The 20,758-nt window shown below is 37.6% G+C and overlaps 2 protein-coding genes across 11 annotated transcripts in view; both read right to left on the bottom strand.

Moving 5' to 3' along the window:
• Positions 1-16,217, bottom strand: part of grb14 (growth factor receptor-bound protein 14) — a 50,061-nt gene extending 33,844 nt beyond the window's left edge. The window contains exons 1-3 of one of the 5 annotated variants that reach the window (XM_058392717.1): positions 16,139-16,217; positions 9,003-9,240; positions 7,456-7,564 (exon numbers count right to left, since the gene is read on the bottom strand). In XM_058392717.1, coding sequence (XP_058248700.1) covers positions 7,456-7,564; positions 9,003-9,211 — 318 coding nt within the window. In that variant the 5' untranslated portion in view covers positions 9,212-9,240; positions 16,139-16,217. Of the gene's footprint in view, positions 1-7,455; positions 7,565-9,002; positions 9,422-16,138 lie in introns of those variants that run through there. The other 4 variants (XM_058392718.1, XM_058392720.1, XM_058392719.1 and 1 more) reach the window with 4 other exon arrangements.
• A 1,541-nt stretch (positions 16,218-17,758) lies between these two features.
• The window catches only part of cobll1b (cordon-bleu WH2 repeat protein-like 1b), a 39,083-nt gene continuing 36,083 nt past the window's right edge, over positions 17,759-20,758 (bottom strand). For all 6 annotated transcript variants that reach the window (XM_058392375.1, XM_058392374.1, XM_058392376.1 and 3 more), the window contains 2 exons: positions 19,950-20,087; positions 17,759-19,169 (listed from right to left, as the gene is read on the bottom strand). In XM_058392375.1, the coding sequence (XP_058248358.1) occupies positions 19,950-20,087 (138 nt within the window). In that variant the 3' untranslated portion in view covers positions 17,759-19,169. The remainder of the gene's footprint in view (positions 19,170-19,949; positions 20,088-20,758) is intronic.

Raw genomic sequence — 20,758 nt, 5'->3', positions numbered from 1 at the left:
ATCACCACTTACCACTATAGGAGCACACACCAAACATATCCTGAGTGCAAAATAGTGCCAATATTCATTGCTCCTGATGTGCCAACCTTGTTTACTGATATGCAGGTATATTCAAACTCTATTATCCTTTGTTTCCTGAGATCCTGGTTTGGCAGAGATTTTGCTTACTGACACTGATACTTGTCTAGTCATTTTGGATGGTTTGCTACCTGACCTATGTAAATAAACATACTTTGCACTTACAGCCACCTCTGCCACATGGCAAAAGTATGCAATGCCAAAGTTATGTATTTTTTTTAGGAAACCTGTGGGTTATTGATTTTCTTAGCCTAGCATTAAAACAGAAAATGTGTACTACCTAGTTAAACTGAAATTTATTCACATCAATGTCTGATGTTCAAGAAAATTCACTATTCAAATATTTCCTGAATATGATTATTGATTACTCAGTGCATGAGAGAGCCTGCAGCAAGGGTATACAAACCATCTTTAATTCCCTAAACTTATTATGCAGTTATGCACCTTAAAACATATTACTCAGTAACTGCTATGAATTATTCAGTAACCACAGTAAAAACAGTATGTGGTTATGAGAGTTAGATATGTTATGTCTGGATCCACCTACGGGGGTTTGGGAGCTTGTGGTGTTAAGGATACAGCAACGGATACAGCAGTTGTAATTTGGAGGAAGAGTGAAATGTTTTGGATTTTAGATATGGGTTTAGAAATTATTTACGTATATGATTAATTTGATGCTGATTTGAATGATAGCAGAATGCTGTATATGAAAAGTCTGTTTATAGCGGAACGTATGTTGTGAATTGGTTTCTCAGCGTTCAAACAAGTGTTTCATTCTATTCATACTTTCAACACCCCACCCCCACTGTGGCCCTTATCATTTAACTGAAAACATTTCAGTAAACATTAAGCCTATGTGTGTGCTTGTATTAAACCGCATAATTACTAACTATGGGGGTAGAAAGAGTTTTGCCGAGTAAAAAGAAACGCTTGAAAGAGATTCATTAAGAGACTGGGCACAGCCAACTCTAATACTGCCCCAAGCTCCACCACTCTGCTGCGTGCTGCTCCAATTTCAGCCTTTAGCACAAGTCCAAGCTGGCCTTTCTGACACACACACACACATACACACACACTCACACACACAGAAAGAGACAGAGAGAGAGAGAGAGAGAGAGATAGAGAGAGAGAGAGAACCACAGTCTGCCAAGTCTCCTTACTATCTCTTACACACACACACACACACACAAACACACACTGTACAATGCCTGCTGATCTGGCCTTTCTCTACATCACACACCCCTACACACAACTGATGGTAATTATACAGCCACATGGTCATCATGTCTGCATGAGCAAGAGCCTGGGTCAGTCTCTCAAACTGTTTCACTCAACAGATCACTCAAAATAGCACTCAAGGAACTTTCCATTTCACCTGTCTTTCTTTAATCCACTAATTCAGACACTCACTTAGCCATTTATTAACTCAGTTCACCTCCTGACTGCATACACAAAGCCACAATATGTTTAACATATGTGCCATATTGGCCATATTTATCATTTGGGGCAATTCAAGCATAGTAAATGAATTCCAAATGCAGTCTATTCATGGATGAAGGATCAAATGATAAATTTTAAACAAAAAATGATGCATGTAACAGGAGTATTTCAAGTAATATCTTTGTTACATTCACATGTTATGAAAAACTGCAAGGAGTGAAGAGTAAGAGTCCAGTAACGGCATTTTTACAACTGTATATAAACATTATGTAACTGTAATTCTATTAACCCAGGATATTAACCCAAGACGTTTTTCAGGTAAACCTAAACAACTTCTTCTACTAAGATTTTCCAAGAAGGTCATTAGAGATGAGGTATTCACCCAAAATAACTCCATCAGATAGCAATCCTTCCCTTGAACTTTCTCATTCCAAACGACAAGACACCCTGGTGGTTATATGGGGGTCATTAACTAGCATTATATTTCACTTCTTCTAACTGGGATGGTGTGTAACACCTGGATAATATCTGCCATGAATGTCATGAGGAAAATGACTTAGCATAACACAGCCCTAAAAAAGTTGCTCAGAGACAACGACCACATTTACTACAGTGGGAGAGCCAAACTTAACCCTGTACAATCTGGAGAAAGTGCATGGTGACACCCAGGTAGCAGCAGCACAGACTTCTTAAGTGGGACGCCTCTAAATAAAGCTTGTGTTGAGGAGACAGTTCATGTAGAGTGGCATGTCACAGTCCAGCCTGTCTAAAGGCCAAGGTGATGATGTCCGCCACCCGGTGCTGCCTTTACATAGAATGCTCATAAGGAGTATCTTTAAGGGACTTCTGCACAAAGTATATGTCCCTTGCAGGGCTCCTAGGTGACCATGGATTAAGAAAGGACCTTGCTCCTTTCGAAAGGCAATACCATGCCATAGAGAGACAACATATACTATGAAGGCTGAAAGATTTGTGGTACAATGTTAAAATATTAAGAATCTGACCATTCAAAGGGACAATAAGTTGAACACCTTTCACATAACAATCTCTACTGAAGGCCTGTGCTCTATGTGCTCTTGAATTCATGTGATTCCTGAAACTGCTAGTTTACAGTCTTCACTGGGTGATTTAGCCCAAGGGACCAGATCCGTGGACACAGACTAAGGCTGCCAAATCTCACCATACATCGAGCACAGGATATCTGATGTGCAGGAAGCTGTCAAAATCTTCTGATTAAGGTCTTGCTGACCATCTTGGGGCTACCAGTAGGACTCTCTAGTAAATCCTGCACTGAGTGGAATCACTGAGGGGTAAGGGGGATTCAAGGATGTGTATAAGTGTGCTGGTCAGGGGGAGTCTCTATTTGGGACCCTTTTTGCAGACTGATAAGGGACTAGAAAAAATCTGAGGTGTGCCCAGTGCCTAAAGATTGTACCAGACAGACATCATTTGGCCATGTTGTCTTCATGAAACCTTCACCTACTCCTATAAGGGCCTGCTTTGACAGGCCTTTGTTCTGGACCAGGTTCCCTATCAGCATAAGTCGGGTATTAACCCTAACAGAGTATCCATCATCTATAGATTGGAGAAACTGCTCCAGTACTATAAGAGTGGCATTGCAAATTCTGCAATCACAAGCACCATATGGAAGAGTGCATTTGATGCTGTGCCATGACTATCTTCAGGAGGCTCTCACAGATTGTAAATTTGCATGAACAGATCCCTGCCCAGAGGCTGCTGAGACTGGAGGAACTGAACATGGCAACCTATCTCGTTAGTCATTATCAGCCTAGAGGAGCCACTCAGATGCATATAAAAACACAGCATCCATAGCATGCTCATCTGATAAGTGCTGAGAAGGATTTCTGGCCATGAGGTTATAAGAAGGGCTCTGCTGAGAAATGCTGGCCACTGTGTTAGATGGTCTCCATGCCTGGATCATTAATTTCAGCTGAACCATATCTTCTCCTGTCACTGGCTGCTAAATTATTTTGTTTTATTTATTTTCATTTCATTTATATTCTTCATTTTATTTTGCCATATAATTCTACTGGTACAGTATAGCACATGGTTACACACTACTTGGTATCAATATTAAAGACAAAATTAAGGGAGCATAACAACCCTACAACATTATCTACTAAGCTTTCATGGTTTTGTTTGTGTGTTTGTTTTTGTAGCTTAATCAAATTGCCTGTGATGGGGAATCAAAGAGCATAGAACTCTCAGCATTATCAGAGACTGATCAGACAATTAAAACATAGAAATAACAAACTCACGATACCAATCTCACAGATCAAATTTGTTGAATTTAATGAAAATTGTAATAAGGACTAAATGGAGTTTAATTGTATATCCATAATTAGGATGCTATATAGGATGTTAACAAGCATCTGATGCTGCTTTTTCTCATTTCTTTCTGACACTTGTACAAACATATGAAAGCCTGGGTCAGCATTTTCAAAACCCTACAGCTAAGTAAAAAAAAGGTGGATCCCAAACTGCATAATTATGAATTATTCTATGACATTTTGTAGTATAAATAGTGTGAGTAGTGTGTTCACTGAAAATTCCAACAAGAAGAAGTGCACTTCAAGTACCTCGATGATGTACTTATTCAAATGAAAAAACAAAGTGTGGAATATTTGACATGCATTCAACGGTTGCAGCTATGCTTATGTAGCTCTCAGGTGGACAAGACCTGAAAAATTCACTGTATTCCACTGTATTTAAGCTCATTTAGTGGTAAACTGGTTATACTAAATTATTATACTAATAATGAAAACAAACCATGCTTCATTTGAGAAGATAATGAACATTATCTTTCATTATCTCTTCTAAATTACATGGTAGAGTACATAGTGTAAGTGTATAGAGTATAGTACATCATTTGGGGCACAACTAGAGATTGACAATGCCTACAGGACTATCAGAAAAAATAAAATACTGGTCACCTTTTCTTTATTTCAATTTCACAGAGGCCATGTAAATATAGAGATTGGATGTAGATTTAGTTCATCAGGACAGTATATGTGATGCATGCAAGCTCTCATCAGCTTGCATAACATAGCAAACAAAATTTAATACAATAAAAATGGTTGCCATGGCATTAAAACAGTGTAAATAGCGGAGAGATAAGTTGACATACTGACCATGTTTACTTTTTACTGCCAGCCTACCATGGCTGCTTGTGGAGTGTGTGTGTGTGTGTGTGTGCTATAGAGGGGGAGGAAGTTTCTTAAATTCAGGATAGCCAGATTACTAACAATTTTGCCACTAAGCCTTTTCTGCAACACAAGTTTTATATTACTGGCTAATGCTGCACATTTAATTTCGTCCATGTTCAAAATTTCTGACCAAACTCACTGAGCATTTGCAGGGGAGTGAATTTTCCCCTTCACTTAAGAATCCTCAGCATGTAATGGTACATTTAACTTTTATATATGTTTTTGTTAGCTGTTGGTTATAAAAACTTGGAACAAATATTGAACAATCAATATTTTGAAACTACTGCAGTTCAAACTTATAGGCACCTCTAGCTTTCGTAATGGCTTGTTTATTCTTGTGCATGTAACAGGTGTGAAATTTACTGTCGGCCACCTCTACTGTGGCAGAACAAGCAGCCTAATTTCCCTATTGGGTACCAAGGTTAATACTTGGGTAAAATATGTACACATGAGAATATAAGACACTGTCAGTCACGAATCACTACAAGCTATAGGCTTGGGTTGAGTTCCAAATGAAATACTAATGCTGCAACCTATATACTTCATATAGTCTGTGCTTAAAATGAATAGCAATATTTACTCATGACAGTGACTGAAACTGTTAAAACGCCCTTGGAAATATGTACTGTATATATCAGTAAACATATGCTGTTTCAGTGTTTAAAAGGCACCTGGAGGTTTTACACACAACACATTTTCCCTTTGACTACAAAAGACTGGACTAGGAGGAGGACCATAAGGTATGGGTCACCATTTGTGACAGAACTAAAATCAGTTCTCAGCTCGTGCTAGCCTATACTATGCCCAGAACCTTAGCAGAAACATAGAGTGAAAACAACGAGTGAATAACTTGGATGTCTTCTTTGCTGACTGTGATCTGTTCCAAATGGAATACAGTGTTTGTAGCCTATGTGGTTTCCATATTGAGCAGTTATTCTCTTTACACTGTAAGGAATTGTAATGTCTTCTGGAAAAGTGTGTTTTGATCTGGTCTGATCTGAATCCAAACATCCTCACTCCCACGCTATAAAACGGATCAAGCAATGTCTCAGTAACGCAAGTTAAAAATAAAGTTCAACACTTCTGGCTATGAAATTATGCAAATCAATGTATGGGATCAGGAGGAGAGTGAAAAGAACCAAAAGGATGCCAAATGTTTATACAATTGTCACCAACTCACCAATTTACAATTCTGATACCTGCATCTCTCAGTTGCTGGCTAAATATCTAACACTGTATTAAATGACTACAAGAGTCTAAAAGAGTGACGTGGATGCGGTAACAATTTGAACACTGAAGCTGGTGTTCTGTTTAATATAATGAATTACAGTTCCCAACAATGCCAAGCTGCCAAGATATAATTGTGAATAGTGATAAGAGAAGTGATAGACTATATGACAAAGAACAAGGGTTCTCAAACTTTTTACAGCCAGGGGTGCCTTTAACTGTAACTAAATCTTTGTTATGCTGTTTAAATGTGTACAGTGATACTCTATTTAGTCCTCCATCTAGTCTTCCTTTCCTGTTATAATAACCTCCACTCTAATGGGAAAGCTTCCAGCAGATTTTGGAACGTGGCTGTATGGATCTGCCCATTCAGCCACTAGAGCATTAATGAGATCAGGCATTGATGTCAAGTGAGGAGGACTGGCTCACAGATGGCCTTCTAATTCATCCCAAAGCTGTTAGGTGGGGTTGAGGTCAGGACTCTGTTCAGGCCACATGAGTTCTTCAAAAGCAATCTAAAAAAAATGGTTTTGTGGGGATTGCTTTGTGCACAGGGGCACTGTCATGCTGGAAGAGGTTTAGGCCTCTTTGTTCCAGTGAAGTATAACATCATATAAAGACATTCCTAACCATGCTTAATAGAAATAGAAATAGCCTTTATTTGTCACATATACATTACAGCACAGTGAAAACCTTTCATCACATATCCCAGCCTTTGAGGTTGGGGTCAGAGTGCAGGGTCAGCCATGATACAGCACCCCTGGAGCAGAAAGGGTTAAGGGCCTTGCTCAAGGGCCCAACAGTGGCAGCTTGGTAGTGCTGGGGCTTGAATCCCCGATCTTCCGGGCAACAACCCAGAGCCTTAACCACTTGAGCCACCACTGCCCCTTAGAAAAAGTTGTGAGAAGGTTCATGTATGAGTGCGATGTTCAGGTGTCCACATATTTTGGCCATATTGTATACCTAAAGGAGATTTGTAAAACAGAATGCTATGACTATGTTTCACTGGCTTTTAGAAGGCCCCAGAACCCAGTTTGAGAAGCATAGATATTAGACTATATAAACACTATATATGTGCTCATATATACACAGCTGATGTAGATTTTTTTTTTCTGAAAAGTCCATTCATAGTTTAATTGTGAACTATGCTGGAACTGGCCCTACACATACATAATGTTTACATGAAAAAGTTAATCATATGATGGGTTAGATGCTATGAGCAGTGTGTCCACCCTTTAAATGAAACCTAAGCCACTGGGTAAACTTAAGTAATGTTGGCCAATTAGCTACCATTAATTTCTGCCAACTTAAAATAAATAAAGTAATAAAGTTTGTTTTAATAAGGTCAAACTGATCATTTCAGCCATAACATTTTAGGCATTAAATCAATATTTAACAACTGCAACTATGAAATGTGTACCTTATGTGTATAGATGAATTTAATCTAGAGGATTTTTTTTTTTTTTTTTTTTTTTTTTTTTACCTGAGTTGCACTGTTTTTGGTCCAGGGTAACAGACACTCGGAGGGAAACAGGTCTGGGAAGGAGTTTTGGACCATATTCATCTGCATCTCCTCCCCCTGTCGACATTTCCTAGCAAAAGAGAAAGAAAGAAAATTAAACAAATTTTCCAAGCACTATTGCACAATAAGCATCATAGCATCTGAAGTATTAAAAAGAAATTATCTTGAGTCGGTTTGGTTTTCCTAATGCAGTCACAGAGCTGCTGTTATGAGGAGAGACTATTCTGCAGGGCAGGAGGCAGAGGTGAGGTCATTTTGATGGTGGGCCAGCCGAGTGAAACGCCGTCTCCCTGGAGACACACTCTCTTAAGCCAGGGATGACATCACCGTGTCTACCTGAGACATCTAATTTCCCATGCAGCCTGGAGAGCAGCAGGCTGGAGTGGTGAGCTCATCCTTAATAACGGGCCGCACATTGTCGATAAACCTCAAGCAAAATGTTAATGGTGCTGATGAATGAAATGAATGCAGTGGTCCAAATCAAACAGTTAAAGTGTGTGCGCGGTCTAAAATACAGAAATTTCATAATACAATGCAAATATCCCAGAGGGTGAAGGAGAAAGAAATAGCGAGAGAAAGAGGGCAGAAAAAGTGCACTAACGGGGGGACAACTCAGCTCTGGTCTGCAACAGTGTACTGCTAAACACAAAGCTATTTCTTAGCTATTACATTTAAGAAAGTTTTATGTATGTCAGCGTGTAAGAGCAGCAATACTGTAAAACTGTGTGTTTGTGTGGAATCCTGGCATGTGTCTCGCTGGGGTGTGTCTGATATGAGGAAGCATGTCGGCCATTTTGGTTGTTTTGATTGCTGTTTATGCCACAAACAAGCAGAGTACGTCTGCATAACCGTATAATCCTGTAATGTCCAGACAAAGCAAACAAAAAGCGATGTGTCTACGTGAAAAAAATGGCATCAGATGAGGCAACAAAATCGAAATTTAAACACACTTCTATGCAGGGCCTTGCATTCCCATTTCAAGCCATCTCTCAGCGTATCATAAGCTCTCTGTTAACACCATGCTTACTGAGTTACTGAGCACAGCCTGGAAAGTAGCAGGTGCTTGATTTGAGTCCAGTTCGCTGTCCGGTTTTGAAGTGCAGCCCGAACGTTGGGACGATGTTTACAGGGACAAAGTCTACTGCACTTTTCAGCCAAACTTGTGCGAGAGCACAAAGGCTGCTCTGTGTCTCGTTGGGACGTTCTTACCGATTACATATGTTAAAGATTAACCGCTGAAAAGTGAGTTACACAGACAGATAGACACACATCTGTACAAAAAAATGGGAAACAGTGTGCAAATAAGGGTTGCTTATTTGCGCACATACACTTATGTATACTTTCAGGCACACTTATAGATCCACACTTGTCTCACACTCGTCTCCACAGGGCAGTACTTGTTTAAACATCGTAATCAATAGTAAGTCAAACAGAGCCCATTACTTGAGAGACATGATTAGAGGTACGAGAACAGAAGCCTGTAGGAGGGAGGTGGAAAGCAGTCCTACCTATTCCCTCTGCAGAGAGCTGCTGCTGCGGCGGCAGTCCTGTTGTGCACGGCACCGGGCGGCTGGTAGGGCGAGTGCAGCGTGATTAGGGCATGATCGCCGCCACTGAGCGTACTCACATTGCCCTTCTCTTCTCGAAATATGGCCGCTTTCTCGCCGAGACTGCGTGGAGTGTCTAGCTCATCCAGAGAGTCACTCATAGCACTCATGGAGCCCAGGTTTATATCCACCGCATCATCTAAAGCACAGGACACACAGCGTCAGAGTAGTAGGGAACAGCACAAAGGGGTGTGTGGATGTGTGTGTCGAGCAGAGCACAGCACTCACTCCTCTTCTGTCAGCGTGCACACACCCGCACGCACAAACACACACTCGCACACACATGCATACTGCTCCCTTGCCCAACGGGCTGTCCTAGCATGGAAAGCAGGTCCCTCCTACCAAAACATGATCTACCACAATAAAGTTATTTTTAACTCGATGACTCGCGAGCGAACACTGCTCACACTCGCACACTGCCTCCCAGCTTAAAATCCCCTCCACTGCTTCATTCCTTCCACTTAGTCCTGCTTCAAAGAGCCTAACTACTCATCTAAATTTTTCTTCCCTCTCTCTTCATCCTTCTTACTTTTAAGCAATTTTTATTTTGCATTTCTGCTTTTTAGTTCATATTTTTTGTACCTGGGAAGGAGACCTGCTCAGGGAGCTTGTTCTTACAAAAAGGTTTCTCCGTTGTTGGTATGCAACTTAGTGCAATAATGAGCCCTGGAGGTCAGCCAGACAGTAAAACCTACTGTTCCTTTGTCACGGACTTCGCGCTTTGCCCCCCCACCCCCTCCTCTTCTCTATTCCTCTATTCCATTACCACAGAGACAGCTTCAGGATCAGCTGCATCAGAAGTCCTGAAAGCAGTGTGTATGTGTGTGTATGAGAGACAGAGAGAGAGCGAGAGAGCTAGAGAGAGAGAGAGAGAGAGAGAGAGAGACAGAGTTCCATATAATGACAGCTAATATAATATGACAGCAAGAGATATGTTATCAGCTGAAAAGACAACAGCCTGGTACCAGTATAGTTTGACGCAGTTACTGTAGACACAGAAGGCAGTTTTAACCCTTCAAAGTCCCAGATCATGATTTATTTATTCTTTTTAAAACATATTATTTAGTAACTACTTAATATTTGAATAACTACTGAATAACTATGAATTATTTATTAACTATGACTGAAGTAATAGCAAATGTGGCAAAGGTGCAGTATTGTAGATATTTAGTTACAAGAGTAAGGAATGTGAGGCTGGAATTGTTGACTTTAAAAGTTTTTTTTTTTTTTTTCTAAATCTCCAGACAGCAATCAGGAGTCCACTAGGGGACAGCAGCTCAGATCAGGCCTAACCACAAAAGGCCTAAAAATGATATGCAGAATTACATTTCTCATATTAATGCTAAGCTAAACATTATTTTGAAAACTCAACTATATAATTTCATTCGTGTTAGAGATCCAACATCAACATCAACAGAGATAATCAGCCAGTAGTGTAAAAGCAGAAATGGAAAACACATAGTTAAATACAGAGCAGCACATACTGAGGTTAAGTAACTCTTCAGCAGGGTCTGTGTGTGTGTGTGTGTGTGTGTGTGTGTATACCCAACCATGTCTAAGACAAGGACACTAAGGCCAAGTAGCCAAGTTGACTCCAAAAATAACACTCATCCGAGTCACATTCTTCTGTAATCAGTCCATGCAAATGCTTTCTAATTACATTAGCAGGAGAGCACAGCCAAATCAGGAGCCATCATCACACTGGCTACATGACAGCAATAACACTGACACACACCTTTATACACTGAGCATATACTGACTAATGGACAGGACTGAGACCAGATGGGCCTAAGTTGAGTTTTGGGTGATAAACAGGGATACATATATATAAGTTCAGTATTTTAATCAAAGTTAGTGCATATTAAAGTTCCATGGATTGAGCCATCGATCATTGTTTTATATATATATATATATATAAATCACATTTTTCTAAAGAGATTCAGATTTTCCCACAAGCTCACACATGTATTCATGCTAATGCAGCTGGTCAATATTTGGACTGATCTTAAATCATCTAATAACATATGTAATGAATACCTTCAATGAATTGTAAGGATGCATAAGGACACTGAAGACTAACAAAAACATGTAATAACTCAGGAGTGCTGCACATTCACTTCACCCTTAAAATGTCTTACTAAGGTCTTACTTGTGATTGAAAACTAGTTTTGTGCGTTCGGCTTTGAATCCAGACATTATATTCCAGATATTTTCTCTTCCCTCACTTTTACTGTACTGTATCTCAGTTAAGGAGGCAACACGCACAACAGATATCGAAGTACGTCACTGGCTGGGAGTAACACCAGTTTTATTTAGCAATAAAATAGTCATATCAACATACAAAGTCAGCCAAAAACGTATAAAATGTTTATGGTGACTGATGAAACAGCTTTAATATTGAACATATAATAAGCAGGTGTTATAGTGTTTGAAAAAAGTTTGTCAGATTTCGTTTTGTCAATTACTGGTATTTTTTGTAGATGCCAAAATGTACCGTATATGCATGTGTCTGTGACTTTCTCTGTTAATGTGTTAAGCAACTCAAGTAAAAATGGCATTCTCTTCAAAACATCTTGGAGTGACTAGAATAGAACGCATTATAGTGCAGTATTTTACCATGTACATGCCTCCATGTAGATGTATATAAGTTAACAGAACAACAACAAATACACAAATCCAATTAATACACAAACAACAACAACAAACACACAAACCTTATTAATAATATTAATAAGACCAAAAGACTTACATACTGTCATATTCTGTTATGCAGGTATACTATATATATATATATATATATATATATATAGTATTAACATTTAAGAAGAATTTTTTAATAGTTTGATATAAGATATTAAGATATCAGTATTGTGTTTCAATATTGTGTTATGTGGCTACATTCAGTTTCATTTGGACACTTCTGGAAGTCATAGAGATCTGAATTAGGTACAGCTATAAAGAACAAAAGAACAAATGGCACATGGAAACAAAACCCACTTTTTCAGCAAACATTTTATCCAACACCTGCAAATTATTTGGGATCTTGAGGGCTGGAATGAAAAATACTTAAAAAGCCATCTGTTTGTATCTTGAAATGATTAAATGTAGTACCAAACGCTCACCTACAGTGTAATAAATCTATAGTTTGGCATTTAGCTACGTATTTAAATCATGTAGAAGATGAAGCCTTTAATTGTCATAGACACATCACAGTGATTTTTTTTTCATAGTCCAGCTTGTTAGGGAGTTGGGATACAGCAGCCCTTGAGAAAAGAGGGGATTGAGCCCTCCACCTTCAGAGCAGTAACCCAGAGCCTTAACATTTGAGCCACAACTGCTTAAAGCATTCAGTCAGAAATGGGATAAGTTGCATTAAATTGTCATTAATTACATTAAACTGTCTTAGATCAGATCACTGACTGCACCAATCCCTATTCGAATCCCGAAGCTCCATTTACTATTATAAATGTAGATATTACTTAAAGGTATACTTATCAATCAGTACAATTCTATTTATAAAATAGACTGCTGACGAATGTCTTCCTAATAATAACATTTAGATGTTTGCTAGTCTGTTGCCCAGGGGCTGTAAGTATTCTCCAGAAGGTATTGAAGCTGTAGAAGTTTGGGATTTAAAGAGCACCATGTTGCTGCTTTAATAATAGAAACCCCCTGTGTTCTCTTCATGCTGTTCTCTTCTACTCAGTAAGTTTTAAAAAAAAAAAAAGACCAAAATCTTTATTTGCTGAAGTGTTAATGTAATTGAATAGATTCTTTCATGATGAAGCACGATACAATTCATCTTCATTACAGTAATATCACTGTATACTCAGAAACACTGATGATAATTATTACAGATTTCCTTTCTATGAACTGCATGAACAATAATATTGCAGCTGATTAGAGGGCTTGCGTAACGTCCATTCTTATTCGATCAAGTGATATCATCTAGCAAAAATTTACAGACATTCACCTTTAAACAAAACAAGTATCACAGGTAAATAAAATCAGAGAAAGAATAAATGTATTGAGCAAAAAGTTCTGACTTATGTCCACAAAAGCATTTCTTCCATTTATGATAATAGTTTTATTCTCTTCACTCTATTAATTTTATTATTTTTTAATGTTTAATTTTTTTGACAAAAAAAAAAAAGCGTGTGGTATCTGTTAGAGTTACTACAAAAGCTATACTCTTGTCAAGACATCTGCACCAAATATAATAATTCAGCATTACATGCCAAAAAATAGTCTAGATAAAGCGCAATCTTTATGATCAGCTAGTAATATGATAATCCAAAACAGTATATGCATGTGTGTATCTGATACATAGTGGAGCCTGCACATAAGGAAAAAAAAAACTTATGGCCTCAGATTCCTAATCATTAACTAATGATTAATCAAGAAACATGCTCTATACTTTATCCTGTGGTTTAGGTTTGCTCTGATTTCCCCTGAGTCTCTCTGCAGGAGATTGGAGTTTTGCGATGAGGTCATTCATAAGCATGCCACAGAAACCTGCGGCGCTGAAAGTCTGAACAGGGAAGATTAGGCTTTTAAAGCTGGAGGCTGTACCAAGGATTTGTACTAATAATTACAAACTTAAATTCCGGTAGTGTTGCTGAGAGACTTATAGCTGAACAGAATGCAAGCTCAAGTTGAAGGTCTTTTAGTAGGTAAGAAGAAAAAGAGAATATGTTGGCAAATTCTTTTAAAGTAAAATTGTTCTCCTAAACATCCTCACGTACAGGCTTTTTATTTTTTAGTTTCTTTCTTTCTTTTTTTTTTACAGTAAACATGATTGTGTAACTCTATCCAAAACAAAGTTTTGCTGTTTGTAATATTTCCAACCCAACATCTCCACAAATTGTGCATAACATACTTTATAGTTAGGCCCACTGATGTCCCATCCTGGTCATAAAGGACACCGGTCTTTTAATGTCACCTAATAAATTATTACTTTCGATTAACTAGGTATAGTTATATATTAATTTAGGTATATTACAGTAGGTGATAAGATGAGAAAGCAAAATGCAGGCCCATCACTAGGAACCACTGGGTTAACCACAATCCTGTATGTCTAAAGTAGACCATTGCTGACTGAATTCTTGCAACCATGTGAGGATCAGTTCTGCTTGATGAAGCAAAACTGCCCAAAGGAAGCTTATAGAACATGCTTCTTTCTTTATACACTAATCCTCCTTTTGAAATGATTAATCCACATGTGCTAAAATAGCTTCACTTTACAAAGAGCAAACAATGACTCCTAACTGTGAAGGTCAAGTGGTAAATGCCCTCCTTTACATGTCAGTGTCCTTATTGTGTGATACTTCTAAAAATGTAACTACTATAAAAGAAACTAGCAGTCTGTGGAACCAGTTGTTGGTAAATGTCGTGCAGGGAACCGATTGCAGAAGGACTTGCATGCCTTTTCATTTCGGGGTATGAAGCAGGTAATGCAAAAGAGCAGGTAATTATAGCCTGAAGCATGCTCCCAGCCACACACACACACACACAAACACACACACACACGCATACACACAGCCCACTACTTGCAACACTACAATCTCTACATTCACCATTTTAACTGTAATGTGGCTTTAACATGCAATCATTTGCAAGCAAACACACACACACACACACTTTGCTTGTCTAGCACCCAGACAAACAGAACAGTCAGCAAAGGCAGGGCTCAGTGAGAACACAACATACAACAGAGATTCCCGCCTTCATATGCATAGCAAGGCGAGAAAACTTTGCTTGGAACTTTATCTAAACATGCCTATCCTCTGTCTCCAAAAGCAGTGTAAAGATGCATGTGACTGTGTGTAAGCCAAGCTGAACTTAATGGCACTCTAAAGACTAAATGCAATTTTTATATCACCCTGCAATTCACAAAAGCCAGTCTAATAAAACACATATAATTGTTAGGCAATAAAGATAAGTTACTGTATGAGTTGGAATTAGTTGAGTTGGAAATGCACTTAAAACTAACCACATTTTGAACAGAATACCGCTTTACACTCATCTCCATATTGTATTTCTTTTGTTGTGGCTCATTCAGCGTAGAGCTTTACAGGTGCAATCACCGGGTCCAATTATATAGGTTTAATCATTTTTAAAATATTAAACATCCATGCGAATATTTACAAAATGTGCACTCTCAACGGTACCACCCTAGAAAAAGGAATATTGTAGTTTACTACCTTTATTTTCAGTAGATTTAGAGTATTTCCACTCCAGATAAGTTTAACATATAATTTGGACCACATATAGAATTTTTAATCTAGTCATTTGCATATGTCATATCAAACAGTAATTCATGTCTTGTCACAATTCTCTTGAAATTATGTTCCAAATCAGCCATCCTGGCCAAGTCCATGTAAATCTCTCAAAGAAAGAGTTTTTTTCTCTTTCTTTCTTTTTTCTAACAAACACCAGAAACAATGCAGAGGTGTGAACAAAATGTGGTGATGTCATTCTTCTCACTTTGACATATGGAGAGAGAGAAAAAAAAAAAGGAGTGATATGTTGAATAAAATCTAGGTCTGCTGATCTGACAAAAAGAAAGAAGAGCAGTAATAAATGCCTACCTGTTGTGTAATCATACCTGCTCGTTAGACCTGCTTCTTGCCTTAAATCACACCTCATGGAAAATAATAATAATAATAATAATAATAATAATAATAATAATAATAAGATAAATGTAAACTCAAAACCGGCGTTCCCTTTAACGCCGGGAATAAACGTGTCTCGCGCACTTTTTTGCTGACGCATGCATACTGCGCGCGGAGCGTTAATCTTTCGTTATGTACAGCAACCGTGAAGCACATTACATAAGCGATTGGGTTACATTACCAAAATGCTGTGTTGGGAAAAAAGAGGCTTAGAAACATCGAGTGTATATAACAAGCACGCAATGACAAATGCGCGCGTGATCTGCATGACACCTGAGCATATATATATATATATATATATATATATATATATATATATATATATATATATATATGTGTGTGTGTGTGATGGAGTTACTGTACCTGCTGCTCGGTTTCGGCCGGGTTTCTTTCCCTCGTGCTCCCATCGCTACCCGGTACACGGCAGCGCGCTTTTTTTTTTATTCACGCGCTCCCGCTGGGTTAAAGAGCCGCCTGTTATTAGTCATGCACACGCGCTACGCCACGTCGCAGTGACGTTCAGCTGTAAATAAAGCGCTGTATATGAAAATGCTGATCTGTATTTAAGTGTCTGTGGGGGAAAAAAATGGGTAAAGACCAGTGGGAAATACTGTGAAGACACCGCAAACACCTTTACGTTACCTTCACGTGCAGTTTAAGTAAAGTTGTGTAGCCTGCCTTCCACACATGCGTCAAATGAAGCCTAATGTACTCAAATCCCCAAGGCTGGATGTGGGCCTAAAACTTCGCATTAATTCTTGTAATCCTCTAATAATACAGAGATTCTCAAACTTTTTGCAGCAAGGACTCGTTTAAGTGAATGAATGAATGAATGAATAAATAAATAAATAAATAAATAACCTCAGGCAACCCCCTGCGTATACAGATTTAAGCCTAGTTTATGAACATTTATAGCTAATCCAACTATTAGAAGGATCATATTTAAATGCATGCGATAATAAGTTTTCCATCAAGAGAACACCTCACGTCCTCAGTTTTTATAGGCTTACTTGTTTTGGAGTTATTGACATTTGGATTGAAAACATTAAATTCAAGTGATCGTTTGAACAGGCTGATAACAGTAAAAACTCAGTAAGGAATATCATAATATTAGTGATTTGCTATTTCCACAAAACAAAAACAAAAAAAAATCCTTTTAGCTGGGATACTTTCAGCATTTAAGACGACCGACTCCAGAGTGAATTACAAAATGGCTTAGTAGTCTCCATCCAAAACAGAACCTTTCACTCTTTTACACTGTTACACTACAAACAGGTCATGGTCTAAGAATACCGCTGAGCTAAAACCCGAGAACTGCTGGTCTAATAAACTTAAAAGTTTTAAGTTTTAGATGAAGTTTTGGATGCAGTGTTGCATTTACTTGTACTGCATCCAATGAAGTGTTAGGCTACAATACTGAATAAGTATTAAGTACTGCAGTGTTAACTTTTTCCATTAATGTTTTAACCTTTATAACAAGCGTACCACAGGAACTATGGTACTCCATTGCTGAATAAACGCCATCAGTACTCCATCAATTTGTAGTGTTCAAGAAATATGTTGCTTAACAGTAAAAACTTTCATTGTTTTTCAGTTCTGAGTAAGCATCTTAAGATGCATTTAGTTTTGAGTGCATGCCTGCAGTCATTCATTTTAAAAACAATTCATCCTCATGATTGTTTTTTATATTTATAGTTTTTTGTGTTATATTTATAGTGCTCATTTATGTTCAGTATGAACTGAAAAATATTGTACATTCTGCTATTTTATCAATTTAAGGTACTTAATATCTTAATATTTTATTAATTCTATCATTTTACACACACAAGCACACACACACGTGTTCACAAGCCCATGCAAAAAAAAAAAGAAAAAGAAAAAAAAAGGGCATTTTATGCTATGCTATGTTGTGCTACTTGCTTATGAAAGCTTGTAAAAAAGATACAAAACTCTTTGTGAAAGACAACAAAAAACACAGTCATGAAAGGTTTATGCATTACTCTTTAATGCACAGTTTGAAAATATATTACAGCAGAACTGTCTTTGAAACAAGCATGAGCAAACCAGTGTTTCTCTTTGTGCTCAGCTTTGTTAAAAAGTTTTTTTTTCCTTTTTGCAGCCCTCACACCTGTTTGTTACACATAACCCCCATATGTGTAATATATTATTATATGTGTGCAGGTACATGCCATTACATACTGCTTACTTCATTGTAATCATGACATGTAATTTACAGCTATGTCATGTCCACCAGTAATGTTTAGCTGCACTCAAGGTATGCATTCAGTATACATGCACACAAGTATAAGGCAACACCAGTCTGGCATATCCGAGTACCTTTTCCACATGAACTGATAGTCACAATCTCTACACACTACATCTAATAAGTTAAAGGGAATCACACAAACATAACCCATCTTCCATAAACCTGAACATATTCAAAATTAATGAAACTCGTATAAAATATCAGGTTCAGAATGCACACAAATCAATAGGAACATGAGGATTAAGAAAGGTTTTAATATAAGGCATTTGAGATAGATGCGATAATAAATGCAAAAAGTATAGTCAAGCTTTCAAAAATGGCAAATGCTGTGCATAATAATGTTTTAAACCCAGTGAAATTGTTCCCTCAAGAGCATCAGGTGTGTGCTTAGAGTCTATATTAACTTCTGTATTAACTACTGCTAAGATTTTACACACACTCAAAGGCATTCTGCAGACAGAAAAGGTGAGCAAAAGTACAGGTAAAAGAGTGCATGGACATTTCCAGCAGGTATTCCAATAATGGCCTGCTAGCATATGTCAGTTTTAACACTGAAAACAGCTGAGCGCAATTAGAGTTTCTAAATGTACAGTGAAACTGATTATGTAATGAAAGAAAATAGTCATGATCCCTGTTTCCACTGTCAGATTTAGCTGAGTGTGATATTTTCTATAAACTGCTAATTAAACAATAAGCTCACAGGTACTGAAAGCAACTGAAAGTTGTGAATTTATCTTTTCTAGCAGCGCTCTGTTGTAATAAAAGATAAATGCATTCTGCACAAAACGGCATGTGTTTCTCAACAGATGTTACTTCCTGGAGAGAAATTCAATCAAGCATTAGAAAATTGCCAACACAGAGAATTCGAATAAGCGAAAACACATTTACAGAGATGTGGTCCTCGTGTAATGTTCTTGGTTTAGGTGCGCTGAGCTGGAGTATCCTTACAGTGGATGGAAAAGAGGAATTGGGGGTGAGGACAAGGTGTAATGGCACTGAGCTCAAAAAGTGCTCATTAAGGCACTAAACTGGGATATAGGTTAAAGCTAAAGAAGTGGTTAAATAGAAGTGTTCCTGTGCAGGTAAAGTCTTCTGGATTGGACACATCACAGGAGACACCAAACATCCCTGCAACATAACCTTTAGTTAGTACTGGATAAACAGTATTCAGTTTTAAATTATTAGTGTACTATATAAGGGAAAACCTAGGTAGTGGGTTAAATTTTTCCAAAATTAAAGTAAGAATAATTTTCACTACTTTTTTAAAAAAAATGTTTTATTTGTTATTTGTTCCTGAAATGTTTAGGTTTTTAAAAACCTACAATATTTGATATAGTTTCAGTTATGACTTTTATTAACACTAACCTGAAATATGCTGTTACACTACCTCAGTTATAATAGCTACAAAAACTACACATTTATCATTATTTAAATTAGTACATTATTATTATTACTTATAATAATTCATCTAATTTAAGCTTTTCAAACACTGAAATAAATATTGATGACTGATGGTCAGATTGCTTCTGGTAAGTTTTACAGCATCGCTAAATATTAAAAAAAAAGCTATTGGTTCCATGACTTTCATAAAAAACATTCTGTGTTTGATCAAATATGACAGTAAAACAGACATACATAAATTGTTTTCAGTTTTCTAATATATTTCAGCCCTTAACAGCTATATAAAATAACAACATGCTTTTATAACTTTCTATACTAAATCCTGACATGATGTGAAATAAAAATAAAAATAAAGGACTGCTGTGTTAATCTTATTAGTTGCTTTTAGTTTAGTTTTTTTTTTTTTTCCAACCTGTGGCTATCATTATTTCAATTTTTTCCACTTTTCATTTACTCATTTTCTTTGATCTCGGATAACTAGAGCATGAGAAATGCTTTCTTACTTACTCAGATGCAGTGAGTGTTAGAGCAACTATTTGTGGAGATCTCAGGTGTTCTCCTTTTCCACACGTCCTCTGTGTCCTCAACTGGAGAACCATAGGAGTTACTGCTGCTCTTCCTCTGTCCATGCCCACTGTCCACATCCTGCATAGTACACACACACATGCAGTTAGCCATTCCACTCATGTCCATACAGATTTATAGAATGTTAGGAATGTCAGCAAATACATTATGCTGAATGAACAGATAATGTAAATGAATACAGATGCAGATGTACGGTGTTATCTAAAAATAGATACGCTGCATGTTATATGAATACGAGTATGAAGCGCCAAAAAAAAATGACATGGATGGGCAGTAACCCTTATTAACTACCTGGTGAAGGTTATGGTGATTTAAATGGGGCTACCAAGTTTTTATATTTTAGGAATTGGACCAAGCTAAATTATAAACAAGCTAAACACAAAAACTGTGGGCAGGTACAAACACATGTAATAACTGCATGAGTGGGATCTCAAGCTCATACTTGGTCTCAACTAAACAAGGAAGCATTGTTAAATGAATCAACAAACTGATTTTGGCTACGGCCAATTCGAATGTACAGATACAGATATTTGGAGCATTTACCAAATACATAAATAGAGAATGTATGAGCTCTGGACACTGAATTCACTCTCATACACACACACACACACACACACACACAGAGTTGTCCCTCAGGCAGCAGGCTGATGATAGAGACATTGATACTGTGACACACCTCACATGCATGGACATATTGTATTAAAGGCAAGAGAAACAAACACACAGGATCG

Source organism: Hemibagrus wyckioides, linkage group LG06, assembly GCF_019097595.1.
Source record: "Hemibagrus wyckioides isolate EC202008001 linkage group LG06, SWU_Hwy_1.0, whole genome shotgun sequence".
Lineage (NCBI taxonomy): Eukaryota > Metazoa > Chordata > Actinopteri > Siluriformes > Bagridae > Hemibagrus > Hemibagrus wyckioides.
Note: the sequence above shows the minus strand (reverse complement) of the source record. Positions and strands in the feature narration are given on the sequence as shown.